The sequence below is a fragment of the Agelaius phoeniceus genome, chromosome 2 (genome assembly GCF_051311805.1).
Source record: "Agelaius phoeniceus isolate bAgePho1 chromosome 2, bAgePho1.hap1, whole genome shotgun sequence".
Lineage (NCBI taxonomy): Eukaryota > Metazoa > Chordata > Aves > Passeriformes > Icteridae > Agelaius > Agelaius phoeniceus.
In genome coordinates, this window is record NC_135266.1 from 71,503,393 (window position 1) to 71,522,844 (window position 19,452).

Consider the following 19,452-nt stretch of genomic DNA (forward strand, 5'->3'; position numbering starts at 1 on the left):
AACTTAAAAGATTAAGACCTCAACTTCATCTTTAAACTGAAGAACTTCCACAGCAAACCACTCAAAATCATTTATCCACTTCATTCCTGAGCAATGTGTATACTGGGGAAGGGACAGGATTAACTGCTAGGGTGGGGTATTGTCTGGATGAGCTTCTATTCCAGGGTCTCCAACAAACAGCCTCAGTTTTGCTCATAAGTGTTGTGACCAGCACTATTTCGGGCCACTATTTCACTGTGGGCTGGCATGTTTAGGTACCTTCCTAATATTCCATGCCCTTGGAGATGTTCCAGCATGGAGAGAATATCCTGTAGTAGCCTTCACAAAAAACTTAAATTGAGCAAGTAAGATAAAATTGCTTTCAAGGTTTTTTTTTTAGAAAAAAACCAAAAAACCCAAAAACTCCAAACAAACAAAAAAACCCCCAACCAAACAAGAAATAATAAAAAACCAAACCAAAACAAAAACACACAAAAAGACCCCCAAACAAGCAAACCCAAAAAAGCAGTGTTAACTGGCTATATATGTATTTGCAGTTGGACTGAAGTTCTGCTTTGCATTTCTTTAACAAATTTTTCTCCCTTAGAGATTTGGAACTTTAGGAGGAAAGTAGATCCAGATTTGAAAATCTGGAATTTATGCAAGACTGATAGAAATTCTGTAATGATTTCTAATTATTTTATAATAAGGACAACTTCAAAGCTTTGAAAATCATTGTTTAATACTGTTCAAAGATTTGATCACTGGTCATTTCCAGTTCTGTGCTCTTCTGTGAGGTTACAATTGCAACATAGAGTGACTGCAGTGACAGCAGGGGATGGCAGCAAGCCTACTGTGCTTCATGTTTGGATGCAGTCAGCTGTCAGTACAGCTGGTTGAGTTGAAGTCTGAATGAAGAAGTAGGGGCAGCAGTACTAATGGGGGCAGTGATGCCTGCTGCAGCAGGTGTGGGACAAAAAGGAGCTGATGCAGGCTCTTGGAGGGGTGTAGCCTACCTTTGTGATCAAAATTTGGGAGACAGAGAATGGGAAAGAAGCTTGTGTTCTGCCTGATTAGGGATGACCCTTCAAAAATTTGTTCTGGTCTATAATCTTGTGGTAAAAGAGGGATTTTCAGAAATTAATGTGTTCCACAAGGATATGGACTGATTATTAAACAAAGGACATGGTTGGATTTGTGAGGTACAAAGGCCAGGAAAAGGTTAAAACTTACATAAATTTTTCCGGCTAGGTTTCTGGACCCAGAATGTTCAGTGCTTGTGGTCAACTCTGAAGGCTCCTTCAGTAATAAAATGTGTAATGGTATCTGTGGGATGAAGAATAGCTCAGTAGGTCTTGGTACCTGTCTGTGATGCACTTGGATCTTGAAGACAGGGATACTGGAAACAAGTGGCAAGAGTCCAGTTCCTGTTGCATGAAGAAGTTCACTTGTGCTGCCCAAGTGCTGCACAGGTCTGACTCTTACCTTAGCCTGCTGTTCCTGGTGCCTTGGCTACAAACAGGAAACCTGTGGTGGGGATGCACGTGTTGAGACTGGGTCAACACTTGTGAATTAGAGATTTTGTTTTCACGTGCTTATGTTGGTATATGTCTAAAATATTTGCTGTTTGCTGGTGAATCATTCCTTAGTGAATCATTTTAGCTAGGCATTCCTGGCTTATCCCCTAGCATGTAGTTCTGATTGTCAGGATAAACAGCATGACAATCACAAGGTGACTTTAGGAGCAGATACAAGTGGATATGTAATAAACTGATCTGATATTTAGTCATTCACTGTGATTGTTAATAAGTTTGCTGAAGTGTGAACATTTTCCTTGAGGGAGAAATGCATTAAGGAATTATCCAACTTTCTGTTCTGTTTGTAAGCTTCTGTTTTTAATCTAGTCCTTTCATATGCATGCTAGGTATACTAAACAAGCAAAACCCTGTTAGGGAAGTGCACACAAAAAAGAAACTTACATTCAAGTCTGTTTTACTAGAATAATTGTTGGACCCAGCAAGATGCAAGCACATCTATTACATCAGAGACGAACTTTGTCTTCAGCATTAAAGCAAAATGCAAGTCCTTCCAGCTTTGATGATACTTCTGATCAGCATTATGTCAAGCTTCTAGCTCACGTTCAAGCAGTGTGTGGGGAGAGGAGCCTGCGTTGCAGAACAATCAAGCCGTAATTGCAGGCAATCCTGAACATGTGATGTGTTCACTGTAAAGGGTCAGGGAAGTACTTTTTTTTTTTGAAGGACCAAAACCAAGCCTGAAACTCCAAAACTCTGAACATTATGATGTCTAAAAAAAGCTTTTGTCATGTTTTGATGTCTGACTCATTTTTGTCAATGCCTGGAGCTGCCAGCACTGAGTCAGTGGTACTCAGCATTATGCATGGAAGGGATTTCCAATAATAAAAAGCAGTACTGATGCAAGGCAGTGCACTTGATGGTAAATATGCCAACAGTACCAGCTTAAACTGCATTCTGATGGTTCTTGAGTATCCTGTATATGGCTTATGGATGTTCTACTTGCTCTGAGAGAAGCTCACAGAGCACACAAGCCAATGAAGGATGTAAGGAGATCTAGGAAACTTTGAAAAAAGGTAGCTTGAGTGTGGCTATGATGGCTGGGATGAGGCTGTAGGGTGCAAGTGGGAGCCCAGGACAGGAAGCAGTCAACACCCTACCTGGCTGACTTTGGGCCTGGCCCTTCTAGTGCTATTGCTATACTCTTCTCTAGACGTGTTGGAGGTGCCTCTGCAGTCTGTCAGACCCCACCAGCCTGGAAAAGGTGAGATAAGAAGTCTGGGTTCAAGATAGCAGTTCCCTACAATGGGACCTTATCTTAGGTCCTTATATCTTATATAGGATATATATATATATAGGGATATAGTTATATCTTAGGCAAGCTAGGCTGGTGTAGTCAGCTGGTGAGCTTCTACCATATTTTTAGTAAGGAAATTAAAGCACAAGTATATACAGAGGACAAACAGATACAACATTATCTGCTCATGGATGCATCTGTGTAGGCAATAGATAATGTTCTCAAACATTGTTCTCTGATGTTTTCCTCATGCATTATGCAACATGCTTCCCTAATGAAAGCTGGATAAGAGCACCTAAAATTTTAGAGTTACCTTCCTCTCCTGAGGGAAAAGCACTTACTTGTAGCTAGCAGTGTCTTCCATGGTTTCCTGTCATTATGTTGCTCATAAATATTTGATTATCTCTTGCTAGCCTTTGATGTGCCAGTTGTCAGGTGGTGCATGCAGCTTCCTGTTGGTGGCAAGAGATGGGCTTGATACATCCCTCATATCTGGAGCCTGGCTCTGCACAGGCATAAGCAGAACTGAACCCCACAGCTGATGGTGTCACCAACATTTGTGTGCTGGTAGCTTTAGAAAGGCTGAACTGGCCAAGGTGCTGCTGTTGGCAATTAACAGCCAATGCTGGTTCTTCACATTTCCCCTTGCTAATGTGGGCTGGCCTTCTCAGAGCACACAGCTGTCCTACCATAACTGTACTGCCTTGATAAAAATAGAATATGTATCACTCCAGTGGGCCTCATGGCCCCAGGGAAATCTACAGATCCAGTGCTTTGTTGGGATGGTCACTCCTGGTACAGTTCAAGAAGCCAAGTCCTTGCTTCCTCCTATGGCTGTCTTCTGAGGCTTTAAACAAGCTGCTGATGTTTTCTTTTTTATTCCCTATCCAGAAAGCAAGCAAGTAGTTTGGATGGAGTGATGGGGAGAAGGGAGACGGACTGCCAGGGAGGAAGGACCCTGGAAAGCTGTTTTTAGTGCTTCATAGTTATATACATGACCCGCAAAAAGGACTAATGATCATGGTTATCCAAGATGTATCCAACATAATTAGATATGACTTTAAAGAGAGGCACATAATGATGAGTTTACTCTGGGTGAAAATAAAGTGAAAACTGCTCTTTCTTTTCTCAAGGGAGAGGGGTTTTTATTGCCTATATTGATAGCTGAAACAATTTCTAACCTTTTCATTTGACAGCCAAAATACTTTGCTATTAACTTTGTTCTGAAGCAAAGAAAAGTAAGTTAAAAATAACCCTTTATACCTGCAGAGGTGAATGGGTCTCATGACCTGTAACATCACAGATAGCATCTCTGGTAGGAACAGAACATCTTTCTACTAGGATTTCACTTGAGAAATTGTGCTTTGAAACCTGGTAGAGGTGGGGAGGAGGGGTCAGAGTCCAGGAATTGGACAGGTCATTGTTTCAAGTGCTGAAATCCAGGATGATGTTGAATTTTCCCTTTTTTTTTGGTTGAAATTATTAGACTGTTTCAGTGAAAGACACAGCTGTCTCTTTGTGCATGGCTATACACAGGCACCTAGTGCACACTTGCCTTCTGTGAATCCAGTGCGGAGCAGTTTGAAAGTGCAAACATATATTTCACAGATTACCGTGGGGATCACTTTAATCAGCTTTGAGACCTGCTAATGCTGTAGAGATCTTTGGAGGACTACTGCTGTTTTCATCTCCATGCAGCCAGTGCAAGAAGGAATGAACATCATGTCTCTGTGCCGCTGCTGGAAGAGATGCTTCTCTCTAGGTAACTGTATACGATGGGCAGCTGCTTTTGTTGTGCATTACACTGGACCGGGGGCGGGCAGAATTAAGAACAACAGCTTTGGGAGTGCTTTAGAGCAAAAGGTTACTATGTATGCAGTAAATCTTTGTAATCTACTGTTGGCTAGAAGCCAGTGTTATAGGCCTCTGGGCTTTTAGTAGAAGAAAACAGCTTTAAATCATGAGCATATAATGGAAACCCATTTATTTTTCTTGTTTAAATTGTTCTCTTAGAAATCAAGATCAGCTGTGCTTGCAGCTGATATGCTTAAAGCTGTTAATAAATTGTTATAGAACAGATGCAGTGTAGTAGAACAGAAAGGAAAAAGCACTTGGGTGTCAGAATGCTAACAGAATTATGATGCGCCAAAGATATTTTTAGCTTCAACCAATATTAATACAGGGAAACAAGCCTCAAAGGTGTGAGGCAAGAAGGCTGTAGCTGCTTTCTCCACAGGATTAGCTTTGGCTGTCAGTTGTGCTAAGCAGATTTCTGATGTCTGTTTTTTAAATATTCCACTAATCACACAACAGATATGCTGTACTTGATAGTTGTGTACATGGCCCACAAATGGGATTACTAGTCATGGTTATCCAAGGTGTGTCTGACAAAAGTGCTAGGACTACAGGATCCTCCTTGGGCAGTGGGATTATTCACAGGAGGGGTTCTTATTCTTGTTTGAAGTATAAGAATGCAATGTAGCTGTAGCTTCTGCCACCTCATGTTCACTTTCTAGAAACTGTTTCAACAGCCACATGTCTGATCCAGTCTCATTATTATTGCAGTCCCTGTAAGTAAGGTGGGAGTAGAATTAGTGTTGTGCATTGTCAAATGCAATCGTTTGTGTTTAAAGTTTTTTCCTTTGTATTGAAAGATTTTTTTCTTTAGCAGAAAATTCAAAAGAAACACAAAGGATTTTATCTCAGAGGCTGGGAGTGCACACAGAATGAGCACAATATGTTTTCATGTGTTTGCCCAATGAACCTGCATTTGCACTGTCACCTTGTATGTCAAAATTCTTAAGTTAAATGTAAATATAAATCTAATCAAATGCCCTCCACACTGTCTCAAGTGCTGTAGACTTGTTCATTGTTTTCTAATACATGCATGTGTTTTGAACTCAGCTGACAGTTGGTATGGTAGGCCATGCTATCCAGGAGTTAAAAATAATAAATTCTGAAAAGAGCAGTGGAGTGGTGACACACGTGGCATTACCAATAGCAGAAGCCTTGTTCCCACAGTGTCAAAACCAGATAACCCCAAAGAGAACAGTAGTGCCTGATATATTGAGTTCTCACTGAACCAATGCCTCTGTTATCTCCTTTAAAGTTGCCTTAACTGGTATTTCTTATGGGACTTGTTCATGTACTGTTGGTTGGAAAAAATTGATGACTTTTTTTGGATGCCTTCATGCCTTTATAGTATCTGTGAAGTTGTTGGAAACCTGGAACATATGGAACTCAATTTTCAGAGTTGAATCTGAGTCTGAGAAGTGCAAATTGTCTGAACAGCTTTGAAAAAATCTATTTTACAGGAAGTGTTTGGATTTGAACTTGAGGGATTTTAGTGACAGCTTGGGAGGCTCCTTGAGCTTACTGGAACTGCAGTGTTTGCCTATTTAAAATTCTGGTGTTGAACAGTTTAAACTCTGCTGTAGCTGAGTATTCAACTTTGTGTCAGGCTATTAGATCTAATTTATATGCTGCCTGAAATTTATTTTTTCAGGCATCAGCTATGCTGTTGCTTCTTATAAATCAAACACATGTTGTATATACCCAAAACCCCTTCTTGAAGTCCAAGTTCTGGTGACAAACTGCTTGTAAATACACAAGTGAGTTTGGATAAGAGTGAAGCCTCTAGAAAGACTATTTTTGTTCAATGCAATATGGGAACTCTTCAACTAACAACAAACCACTTGGTTGAACTGGTGTCAATTACCAGTCCCACTAATAATTTTGTAATGTTAGTTAGGAAGCTGGGATGGGAAAAAAGGGAATTAACTTCTCTACTCACTAGTGATACATCTTCATTCTTGGAGTTGAGGTGACAGTTGTGGCTATGAAGCTTGAGGCAGAATAAGAATAGATCATGTACGGTGTTATTAGTTCAGCATTATCAGCAGAAACTACTTGGCTTTGACATTAAGTGAGAAGGTACAAAATTACTTGCGAGATGGAGAAGAGCTATTTTAGGCCAATATTCTTCTTGTGGTCTTGCCAAGGTTGCATATGAGGATTGTTAGAGGGAATAGAAACATTATGCCTTTATTTTGTCACTTCAAGAAGCAAAAAGAAATGCACCAAGGAGACTTGAAACTATAAGTAACTCTAGGCACCTTTGCTTTCCCATACCTGAGTATTTAGCCAGTTGATTTTTTTGCTTTGAATAATGTCTGTTATTCATACAGAGATAGGTGAATTTTATTGTGTGGATCTGCTTCTTATCCCTTCCCTCAGTAAGAGTTCTGTTCCATCTCTAGAAATATGCAGTATTTGTGTGTGAGTGCATCTGGATTCTCTTTGTATATAGTTTCTGCTGAACTCTTGAGGTAGCATAATTCTGGTTGCTGCTGTTTAGTTCTCTGAAGTCTCTAATATTCTGCTAGGAATTAGTTTTGTTTGTTTGTGATAACATTTAGCTACTTCATTCAAGTGAATTTGAGCATATGCAAAAAAAATCCAGGCTCCAGCTGTCTCTGTGGCATGCAATTCCATTTACAATTGGAGGCTGCTCTTCAAAAGCAGCAGTGTTTTCTGCCTTGAATTTCTTCGAACTAACAACTTCCTAGTTAGTAATTTAAAATTATTCAAAAAGATCTTTTTTTAGTGTTGTCAAATTTAGCTTAGATCTGGGATAAACACAAGGAAAGTGACTAAACTTCACAAGGAACATACTCTGTTCATGCTTAACATTAGCAGGGCCAAGCAAATGGAGTGCTGGTTCTTCTGGTTTCTTTAACCTCAGTGGTTGCTTTTGCATCAGCTGAAGCTACAAGAAGTCTTGCATATGTGTGTGCAGTTAAATGAAGTGAGAGCTACTGATGCTGTGTGTCTGTTAACACAATCATGTATGAGCTACTGATCCACCTATACTGAGATTATCTGTGCATTTATTAGAACACAGCAGTTCTTCTGCAGCTCCATCCCACAGGCAGACTGGTCCTCCTTGGATTGACCAGTGTATATCCAAGCTTATCTCCTGGCTTAGCTGAGTTCCCATGGCATAGCAGCATTCTTTGCATCCCTGAAGTTCACTGTGAGATGTTAGAAGTCCATGAGCATTATCCCAGTGGCTAACTTTCCTGTCCAACAGTAGCCTTCTTAGTCTTGTTAATTTTGATAAACAACACATTGCGTAGCTGTCAAGAGGAGGAGGGAAGTTACAGACCTGTGTCTGTTTACTTTCTTGTGCAATATCTGTTAGCTTGATTGATGACAACTTCCTCCTTGCATCCTGGAATCCAGAGAATAATGTTCCTTTGGTCTTCTCTGGTGCCTCTGAAGCTTCATTTGCTTTTAATATCCTTTGGAGCTACTGTCTCCATCCATTTGTTTATTGGTCTGTATCTCACATAGAAAAAAAATCTTATCTTCAAAACTGATTCACTGCTGTGCATAAAATAGCTGTTCTTTCTTGCTGTGCATCTCTAAAACATCTGCTGTAAAGACATGGATGTCTTTTTGTGTTCTGACTTGAACAGGGGAGTTATCCAAGAGCTTTAACTCCCACTGTCCTAAGTTTGACTCACAGTAGTCAAGTTGTTTGAGCTGAACACAAGGTTTTTTCGCTAAGTTTAGCTGTTGGCAGATACAAATTCAGGGTAACTTTAAAGAATAAAATCTTGTTTGAAGAACTCTAATCTGTTTTTTTGCTCACTTACTATGCTTTCAGGTTTTCTGCATGCAACTATTTAAAAAAAAACCCAAAACAAGCCAAAAAGCAAAAATACCCCCAAACCCTTAGAACCCCTGAAAATCCAAACCAGTAATAAAGGCACTTGGAGAATGTACCTACCAGTTGAAAATCAGCTTTTCTGTTTCATATTGTCTTTAGTCTGTACGAAAAACAGAACCTTCCCTGAAAGTGCCCATAATGCTGTTTGTGCCTTGCTGCACAAACTGGTAAGTGCAGGGGCTTGAACTGAGTAGTCCCTTGGATATCTGCAGTAGCATTTCAGTCAGTAACTGCACTGATTTATTGTCCACTTCTGGTGTTGCATGATGGCAGCACTTGAGCCCATTAGTGTACAAGACCTGTTGTAGGGCTCCTACTGGCTGGAATTATGGAGGTGGACAGAGAGCTCATGGTCCAGCCTGGGAGGCTTTCCCTGATGATAGTCTGAAGGTTGCTGTGCATGTGTTCTCATGTACTGTGTATGTTGAAGCTAACAACCATTTTCTGTCACTAGAAGTTGTCATGGCCTCCTTGTGATCCTAGATGGAAGCACTCTTAACCCTCTAAGCTGATTAGGTGCTACTGGCTCAGAAGCTCAGTGCCAGTGAAGTTCTGGGTGAAAATGTACAGTACTTTGCTCCTTTTTGCTACTCAGCTTTTGTATTCCCATGGAAATCCTCCACTTTTTACTGTCATGTATAAAAGATTGTTTTTAGTAAAGGGAAGTTCTGGTTGGCCTCACTGCTAGGCACTCGCTTGGGAAAGATGAAGCAAGTTTTATAACTGCCTATTAAAATTGACAGCATTTGTTCATATTTTCATACTTCCATCTAAGTCAATTTGGTACCACACATGCTAACTGTACCTGCTGAAAGCTTTAAGTTCTTAAAAGATAAATATTAGTAATGTCCATGGTGCTGTTTACAGAACTGAAACAGTTTGCAGTATAACACTTCTAAAACCCCATCTACTAAATAAAATTTTAAAAGAAAATAATAGCTTCATTTCTTGATGCAACTTGCTTTACTCCTAAGATTTAGGGTGTCATTTGGGCAGGAATCCTGTATCCTATTTGCTTCTCCTTTAGAAAATGAAAGAGCCACATCATTTCCAGAAACTTAAAGCAGAACAGTTCTTGCTTGGTTCTTGAGAGAGCTAAGAGGTGTTTTGCAACTCTGTATTAACTTCAAGGCTGCTGCTATTATGAACTCTGGTACTTGCATGCAGATGATCTAAAGACCTCGTAATTTGCAGGACATGGATCTGCAGTGAAGGAAGCATATTTAAAATTATTTCTGGTAATAGAAAAACTAGAAAATAAAAGTTCCACTGTGAAATTTGCCAGATCTTCCTTTGTTTGGACATGAGTATGTCAGAATGTTTACCTACAGTGTTATGCTGTTGAATACTGTGGCAGTTTTCTAAATTCTTAAAAAATAAAACCATAGCACTGTTCATCAGGAGTTTTTTTCACATGAACTGGTTATAACTCAAGGTCAAGATAGCCCAGTCCTGTGGAACAAAGCTCTCTGAGGACCTGGTAGCTGAAGTTCATGCCCTGTATCTCCTGTTGCCAGCATGCTGTGCTCTGCCTCTTTGAACTCCTACCTTATGTGTGTCTAGATTAACTTTCAGCTGCATTTCTGTTGAATGGTGAAAGCAGCTAGGGAAATAGTGCAAGAAATAAGATATTTCAGGTAAAACAAACTCATTTAGTCACACTTCAAAGTAATTGTGTATTAACTTGTTGGCAATTCTGAAGTGCAGAACTCCTCATTTGGTGTCATTTTTGGTACTCTGTTTGTGATGGTGATGCTGTGAAAAAATGTTATCCCAAGAAAGTGAGCGTTACTGAATCTGGGTAGCTTGTTGAGAGCCAAATTTGCTTTTCAGTGCAAGGAAAAGTCTAATCTTGTCTGCCAGCTCTCTAAATACAGCTTTTGGCTGTTCAGGTATTCGCTTTGATAACTTTCTTTGAGGCTTAACCAATAACAAAAATGCCATGTTTTTTTTTGTAAATGAGAAAGTTTGGGGTCTTTTGGTGAGGCTCTCTTTCACTCTGAGGAAAGCTGTCTTTCATTTGTCTCAATTCAAAACTGTCAGTACAGTTGGGAGAATACAGGGAACATTGTATGGCTACTTCAAGTTTAACTTGTGAGGTGAGTGTCTGAGCTTAGAATCACAGAGTGCTTGAGGTAAGAGGACCCCTGGAAATTGTAGTCCAACTCTGCTCTCAAATAGGAGTAGCTTCTTTACCTCAGTGTACTTTAGCTCTTTCTTGTACTAGATCCTAGTCCTGCAAACAGTGTGTAGAATCAGAAGTATGATTCTTGGCTGTAAACACTCTTAACATTGCTTTAATACTAAATGGCATGAGGCCTTTGGTGAACTTCTCCTTTACAAACCAGCTGTTTCTCATAGCTTGTGGTTCTGATGTTTTGGTGAAGGGCTTAACTGATCTAAAATAATTTGTTCTTAAAAATGGAACACAGAGCAATCAAGCACTTCACTGAGCTAGAGGTAGTAACTAGCTGGCCGATCTACTTAAGTGAAAAGTGATAAAATTTTGGCATGAGTTCTCTTGTGACTTCTGACAGTTGACAAGCATCCCAAGTGACTCATCTTTCAAAACATTACGGAATTCACAACACTTTATTTACTCAATCATGCAGAAGCTATGACTGTTGGTGAGCAGACATTAAGGAGGCAGATACATGCAGAAAAGTCATCTTTGCAGGGCCAGTGATTTAAGAGTATTAAACCATAATTCATTGCTTTTCAGGTGATAATAAATGCCATATGAATTTGTCAGGGCATCAAGTCTGGTTTCTCTTAATGATGAGAGAAAGCTATAAAATCTCTTTATTTTTGTCAAGCTTTAATCCCATCTATTTTTAGAAGAAACCTCGTTAAATAGTGTGAAGTAAGAGCCTTGAAGAAATGAATGGACTTTTTATAAGGGAGTTTATAACTCAAGTCTGACTCATTGAACTTGTCAAGTACAGTGGGAAGCAGTATTAAACTCTTGCAGAAAGTGTCTCAGAATTGAAGCAAGGTGTATTAGACAATGTTTAAATTCCACAAGGATCTAAGTAGTTGAGTTGTCATCTTTGAAGATGTTTAACAGGTAGTTGTGTCTTTGGAACATGGTTTAGCAGCGGATTGGGAAGTGCTGGGTTCATGGTTGGACTTGAGGATCTTAAAGATCTTTTCCAACCTAAACAATTCTGTGATGCAGGCTTCAGATCAATGTGGTTAGGGCATTCAAAATTTGATGTAGCTGAACACGTAAGCTAAATCGGATGTAGCTCTTCACAATGAAGAGCCTATGAGACAGTGGTCTGGTATTAATACTGCTAATTGAAGCATGAGTAGTTTGATGCAAAATAAATTGCATAGCAGTGTTGCAAGTCCTAGGGTGAATAACAGGAAAGGTCCAAGTCTTGTGGAATAGAGTGACAAGTTGGCATGCCCTTAAGTGAAGCCAATGAATCTTATTCCTCTGGATACAGGGAAGCAAACGCTACTGTGAATAAGAGCTGCTGAGCCTTCAGTTTCAAGTTCCACAAGTGTTGGAGGTGGTCAAGTCTGCTGTGTTCTCCCACAGCCTTTCTGAAACAAAAAACAGAGGTGCAGTTACTTTTGCGTGGCTGAAGTGATGATCTGCATGTGGTCAGGTGTCCTTGAGGGGGATACTTCTACAGGGGGTGTAACCTCTGGGATTGTTACCTACCAGGAGGCCCTCAGAAGCTCAGGGCTCCTTAACTTTTTTGGAAATGCAGGGAAAGGAGAGGATCTACAGCCAGTAGTAAAGGCCACTCTCTGCAGGCTTTTGGATGTGATCTGCTTCGTAACAGGGGAGGGAGGTGGAAGGCATTCCTGATGGGCAGGATTATTGGATAATCTTCCAAAATGAGCATTATTCCACTAAGAGTTGAAGCAGCTGCCTTGAGCCACTTTCAAAACCCAAAGCCTTATTACAGCTGTTTCTACACACTTGTAAGTCTGCTTTGAAAATATTTCAGTGCAATCTAAAGAATGAGACCAATTGTCCCTGAGGCACCTGTCCCGAAGAGAGCAGCCAAAAGGATAGTACGTTCATTAAACCTAAATACCTCTGAACTTCATCGGCTGTATTGACTCAGTTAATACTTAAAGTTGTGGGACAGCTTCATAATACTTTGCAGCAAGGAGAACTAGTCAGCAGGAAGATTTCAATCATCAGAGAATGTTATGAAAAAAAAACCCCAAATAAGTAAGGTCTCTGGAAAAAACCAACAATTTTTACAGCATGTTTGTTCTAGAATAATTGCACTTCTATTCTGGCACTTGATTAGGAAAACCGATGAAAGCTGCTTCCTTGCACTTAATGCTCTTAAGAGTATTGTTGTTGGATCTCCTTTGCAGTTACACAACATGAAATCAATGGGAAAGGACAACAAATATCCAGTAGTGCATTTAGTTCTGTTTTTCTGAAGGGGAAAATATCCATTCAGCAAGGCTGAGTGGTCTTCTGTGTCATGGCAAGGTTCTTCAGGCTGAGTAACTTAATATAGTATCATAATGGCATAGCCTTGCATAGTCTACAGTCTTCCTATTTCACTTTCTGAATTTGTCTCTTTTCACAAAGTAAAAATGATCGAGCTGGCATATTTTTGCTGTCTGAATTGATATCAACTGTAATGAAAGAAAATCAATTATTTAGCCTCGAACTTGCAAGTCAGCTTAATGTCACCAAAGTATGATTTCACAGTGTGCAACACTTGCCTTGGGCAAGAGGCGGTGCTGTTGAAAGCACATCAGTCTGTTAATTACATCGGCTTTGTCGTCCCGGAAAGGTTGTGTGCATGACCGTGGTATACGAGCAATGGGTAACGTTGCCCTCCAGTGGCTGACGCCTGGAGAATCCCGAGCCTGTTTGCACTGGCAATAACAGAGCCAAGGCTTGGGAAGGTCTGAGGTGAGTGGGATTTAAAAGGGCGAGTTAGTTTAAAAGGGTGTTCTGTTAAACAGGACAGGTTTTCACACTGTACAAATACCTACGTGTTCAATATGCTAAGGTTGTATAGGACTGAAAATTTTCCCTTCGACTTTAGTTAAGGAGGATGCAATTTCAGGGGCCTCTCCCATTCATTGCAGGAGTCCTTTGTAACCGCTATCAGATCAGCTTGTTGCAGTATCATCTTAGCTTCATACAGCAATCAGAAACAGATTTGGCTTTACAGTAGGTTTACTGCTTTACAGTTTCACAGGACAGTTTATTGCTTCTGTTACCCTTTGAATGAAGTTCTCAAATAATGCTAACATAACACCTGTACTAGATTTTTATGAAACAAGTTGTCATACACTTGTCTAGAGCTACCTGTGCTATCTTGTAAGTCCATGGCTTATTAAATAAACTGATAAATTCTTACTTTCATTTAGTTGAGCTGTAAATATATAAGATATCTCCATGGCTCAGGAGGGAAGGGGAAAGCAATAAATCTGCCTCCACAACTTCGGTAATGTTTTGAGGCTTGACAGAGGGAATAGCTAGCTCCTTTCCCTTATATTTTTGCGTTCTTTTAATGTAAAAGTAAACAATGCTTATGGAACTCAATTCACTCCAGACCCAGTGGGAAATGAAAATTACCTTATTCTTCTGCCGCTTAAAGTCAAAGCTTTGAAGTTGCAAGTGTAAAGCAAGGCAGTATTTTTTTTTTTAATCAATTCAGTCCGAGCCTTAGCTTTAGGGACGGACTCCCCAGATGCTCGGCCGTAGCCCCGTTCGGTGCCCGGGCCGGGGGAAGGCAGCTCGGTCCGCCCGTGTGGGTCTGGGAGGGCTCTGGCGGAGATGCTGCGCCGCTCCCTGAGCGCGGCTTTGGGGCTCGGGACGCGCTGGGAGCGGGCGGGCAGCGCCAAGGAGCCGAGGGGCCGCGGAGCCCGCGGCGGTGCGCAGGATGCTGGCTGCCTCCCTCCCTCCCTCCCTCCCTCGCACGGAGCCTGGGAGGCTGGAGGCGGTGGATACGGGGCGCGGGGGGGCGGCCCGGCGCTTCCCGGCGGGAGCGGGGGCGGCGCTCCCGGGGCGGGGCCCGGCCCATCCCCGCGGGCGGGGGGCGCGGGCCCCGCGCTGTCCCCGCCGCCAGCTGGCTGCGGCCGCCCCGCCGCCCCCTCCCCGGACCCGCGTTATTTACAGCCGCCGCCGCGGTAAACAGCGGGCAGGGCGCGCTCGCAGCCGCCGCCCACCGCGGCCCTTCCCCGCGGCGCGGCCCCGGAGCTGCCGGCCCGGCTCGGCTGGGCGCGGCCCCTCGCTGACCGCCTCCCCGCCGCGCTCTCCTTGCAGGACCTGTCTGTTCCACCTCGGGCTACAAGAAGGCGGATGATGAGATGTCCGGAGCCACGTCCGCGGCGGATCTGGACGAGGCACCAGCCCGCACCATTTACTTGAACCAGCCCCAGCAGAGCAAGTTCCGCGACAACTGGGTCAGGTACGGAGCAGTCCCCGCTTCTCTCTTTACAGGCGGCAGCCGCACACCCCGCAGCCGGGGGCTGGGAGGGCTCGGGTCCCTCTCCCTTGCCCCTCGGCCCTGCCCACGCCAGGTTTCAATACGGTAAAACGTGTGTCCGCCGGGGCGGCTGGTTTTGTTGTCTGTGCTGGGTACCAGGGTCTGGCCAGTGCACGGGCGAATCCAGCAGCAGCAAGTGATGAGCTGCTAACCTCGGCAGTAGTGAGAGCAGGGAGCTTGTAGAGCTGCGTGGGCAAGATGCATGAAAAGGTATTCACTTCAGTAGGGTGCCGAATTTTGGAATAACGGGACCTACTCGAGTATTTCTGGATGCAAGGGTTAACCCGTGAAAATTTAGTGGGAGTTTTGAGTAGAATCCAGTAAACTCCATGAAGTGTCCCCTTAAAAAGTAGCACTTGGTTGAAAGAGCAGCTAGGCTAAGTATATTAAAAATGTATAGGAAGAAAGAACAGAGAAAGCGCATCCAACAGAACAAGAATGACTACAGAAACTACATGCTGGCATCCCTATGCATAAAAGGCTATGGTCCACTTGTGTCTTTTAATTGAAGACCAGAGGTAATTTTTTAATCTGTTTTAAAGTAGGGGTGTGTGTGTTAGTACTTCTGGTGGTATGATTAATGCCACCAGTGTCATTGCAGTTTGGAAACACAAATAGCATGGACTGAAACATGGAGTACAAGGATGCATAACGTGAGCAAGTTGTGGTGATGCTTGCCTGGGGTTAGCTGGATGAACAGATGGCTCCTGTCATGACTAAGGAGGGGCATTGTTTAGCAGGCTTCTGTTCGTTAATGCAGATGTTTGGGTTATTGTTCAAAGAACAGTTTACACAATGAGTACCTTTATGAAAAGAGAGGAGTTTTATATCCTGCTGAAGTGATGATTTACATTTTCTGGTTTATTGTGTGCATTATCAAGGGCAGTTCTAAGAATATCTTCTGGAAGGGTGCTGATGTTCTGGGCACCACAGCAACTTATTTATAGGTGGTTGTCTCCTCAACTTTAACTTCTTACATATTTGTCTGGGAAATGGTTTAGGAGGAGTTAAAATGACACATTTTCTCAGTATTTTCCTTATTCTATGTGGGTAGCAACAGTGAAGGTTTTCTTGCTTTATTTTTCCTTGACTAATTGAGGGATGAGTTTAACAGTTTCCTAGGCATAGACTATTTGTGCTTTCCATGCTTTAAGAAGGAAAAGCACAGAATAGAGGGTTGGCAGAATCTGTAGTTTAGGTTTTTCAGAAGGGATTCTGTTCTGATCTGGCTAAATATTATAGAAAAGTAGTGTGTTAATCTGCTACCAAGAACTTGTTCCTGACAGTGCTATTACTAAAGAGCAGCTGTGTCCAATTTGCTGTCTGGAAGCCATCCCCTTGTACATAGATGTACAAGTTTCTCAATACCTTTTCACGTCTTTGCCTTGTGACAGGTAAATTTTGAGTCATAAGAAATACTGGTGTGTGAGGGATAGGACAAAGTGTAGGTAGTGTAATAGCAAATTACCGTAGAGGTACTTTCATTACCTGATCAGGAACCTTAGCTCCTTAGTGTCACTTGGAAATTAAGTTGACTTTGTAATGATTTACTGCTGCTTAGTAAGAAAGCTTTGATCTCTTGACTTTTAAAGGGTGATAGACATTGCCTGTACTCTTTCCATCCTCTGGATTAATTTTCTTCCCTCAGCCTGGTGGGACTGAAGGCAAAGGTGACCTGAGTTTGTAATGCCTGAGTAAGGAGGCCTCAGTTACTGAAGTGTATTGGAGTTTCTCCTGAGGAACTGAAGTTCTCTGTTGCCTTTGGACTTTCTTACTTAACTGTATTCAGCTTCAGAAATTCATTCAGCACTGGATTTCTCTGTACTGATGGATTTGCAGATGTTTTGTCTCCCTAGGAAGCATCAGTGTACCACAGAGCAAGGTGCTGGGTAAGCATGTGAACACCTGCATGTAAGGGCTTGTGGAAAATTAACTGAAAATGATAAACCAGCTTGTTTTAATTTGTGTGAGTTCAGACTGTCATATTTTTGGTAGTCATTAAAGATTCTCTGAATAACAGTGGGAATTTGTGAATGTTCATAGGAAGTTTTCTAAATTAAGGATAGTGTGGAAAGCTTGCTCAAAACTAAAATACAGCAAGAAATGGAAGTGCAGAGCATGGAGGAGGGTAGGTTAGTGGTATGGCTTTTTGTGTAAGATGTTCTAAACATCTTGAGCTGCTTGACTTTCTGTGGGTAGAGAAGCACTGTTAAAAGTGAATTCCAATGTTTGTGGGAGCATAAAGACAGACTGATTTTGGATAAGTTAATAAAAATGGATAATTGTCTTGATTCCACTTCTAAGTAGTATGTAGTGCTATTGCAAAAGTTAAGTGGATGGCAAGATGGCACTAACACTTCCAGAAGTCTTGGAGTGTGAGGATGTAGAAAGAAGAAACGTTTCTTCTTTCCCCAGGCTCTCTGGCATAATTCAGACTAGGAGAAGGTTTCTCTAATGGCAGACTTTTGTGTTCTTGGAACTTTGTAGCAAATTATTTCAAAACATAGTGCTGTGTGTTACAGACTAGGTTTAGCTTGGCCCTTGGCATGTGCATAAATATGGCTGTCACTGTTGTTTATTATACTGTAGCAGCAGTGATTCATCTGTAGAAACACCTCTTCTACCTGTCTTCAGTCCTGCTCTATTGTTTGAAAAACTTTGTTTGTCTTACATTTTGGGCTTTTTAATTAAAAGGTAAATTATGTTCCATTTTCAGGTGAAACATTTTAAAAGCTGAAGCATTTTAGAAGCTCTGAAAAAATGTAAAAAATGAATAAATGCTATTGCTTTGTCCAACACAGCTGTACTGCAGCATTAAATGTTTGTTTTTGTGAAAACCAACTAGTACCTGTTTTGACATATCCAGCATACAAAACTTAAACACTTGTCTGTTTAACCAGAACATTTCTGTACTTTTAAGTCCAGTAAGAAATGAAAGATGTATGTTGAGGAAATTTCCAGTCTCTCCACAGAGCTTTGTGCCACTTACTGTGACATTTGTGCTCTGGAACAACATTCTGTGTACTGAAGCCCTACTTCCTGGGAGGTGGCTGGACATGTCTGCCAGTGGGAAGTAGGGAGTAAGTTTTTTGTTGTCCTTTGCTTCTCTACATGACCTTTGCTTTATTAAACTGCCTTTATCTTAACCCATGATTTTTTTTTCCATGGTATTTTCTGTCTCTTGTCCTGCTGAGAAGAGAAATGATAGAACAGATCAGGGAGTACAAAGTGCCCAGCCAAGGTCAGCCCACAACAAGATGGGAAATAAGCTTCCCTATTGCCTTGTAAGACCAAAGGAATACAGATGGAGTATGGTGCTAGGGGCTTGAATGCTCTGTTAATACTTCTGACATGACCAAAATAATGGCATGAACAATTTTCCAAATGTATGCTCTATGAAGACTGGATATTGTACTTGAAGTTAGAATGTTCTATGCATTTTGTTTTCTTGGAAATACAGTTCCTCGATGTCTGATAGTAATACAAGAATCTACTCTGATATCAGTGGCTTGTTCTGAATGTATAATAGTACTGTAATAGGAATTTCTTGTAGTCCATTTAGTAAAAATCACCAGTAAAGTGATTTGAGCCCTTCACTTGTTGCATGTGTTGATGTTGATGCAAAAGAGTTGGACTTGTGGTTTATTAGTCCTGGAGGAACAAGTGTGCTGAGATAACTTCAAGGACATTAGAAATGGTCTCCAAATTTTTGAAGATGGTGGAGTTGCTTTGTAAATGTTGCTCTAGGTAATATTCTTCTATGCCAGGCCTGGTAGTGCATCCTGGTGCAAATCTGACTTGGATCTGAATCAGGACCCCAAGTGCAGTCTCGGTTTGTGGCTTGAGTGGTAGGTTGGACAGTGCAGCAATCAGGAAGGACATTGGTTTTTTTTAATGGATCTTGATGCCAGAAGTCTTGTTCAGGAGTTGTCTTATCAAAGTGGACTTTGGTGGATTGATCTCTTAAGGAGGTCCCAAAATTTGCATTATAATATCCAGAAAATACTCAGTTCAGAAACTTGTCTTCCATACAGACAAAAATCAAGTTCTAATAGGTAATGAGCATAAAGTCTTCAGTGTTTATTTTAAGTTGTACAGAGTCTTAAACTCAAGTAAACAGGTGAGAATCAATTTCTTGTCTCATAAGGCAGAAGCACTTTGCATGGGGAATTTCGCCCTGTAGACTGTAGGTTTCTAGTGGAATGATAAGTCCTGTATTAAACAGACTACTGTTTATCTGTGGTTCCAGACTGTCCTATCAGTGTTTGCATGATGCTTGCTGGTGACAAAACTGTAGACACAATATTTAATCTTCCTTTTATTTCATATGTGTTGCATTAAATTAAGCCAAGTGCATTGCTTTATTGGCTTGTATGTAGGTACTGTAGAAATCAATTGTGATTTAGAGATGTTCATGCTTTT

General features: G+C 41.4%; 1 protein-coding gene across 4 annotated transcripts in view; it reads left to right on the plus strand.

Annotated features, from left to right (window-relative positions):
• ATP8A2 (ATPase phospholipid transporting 8A2) overlaps positions 1 to 19,452 on the plus strand; it is a 320,265-nt gene that overhangs the window by 21,641 nt on the left and 279,172 nt on the right. For 2 of the 4 annotated variants that reach the window (XM_077173858.1, XM_077173856.1), the window contains exon 2: positions 14,808 to 14,952. In XM_077173858.1, the coding sequence (XP_077029973.1) occupies positions 14,808 to 14,952 (145 nt within the window). Of the gene's footprint in view, positions 1 to 4,419; positions 4,574 to 14,581; positions 14,672 to 14,807; positions 14,953 to 19,452 lie in introns of those variants that run through there. The other 2 variants (XM_077173857.1, XM_077173859.1) reach the window with 2 other exon arrangements.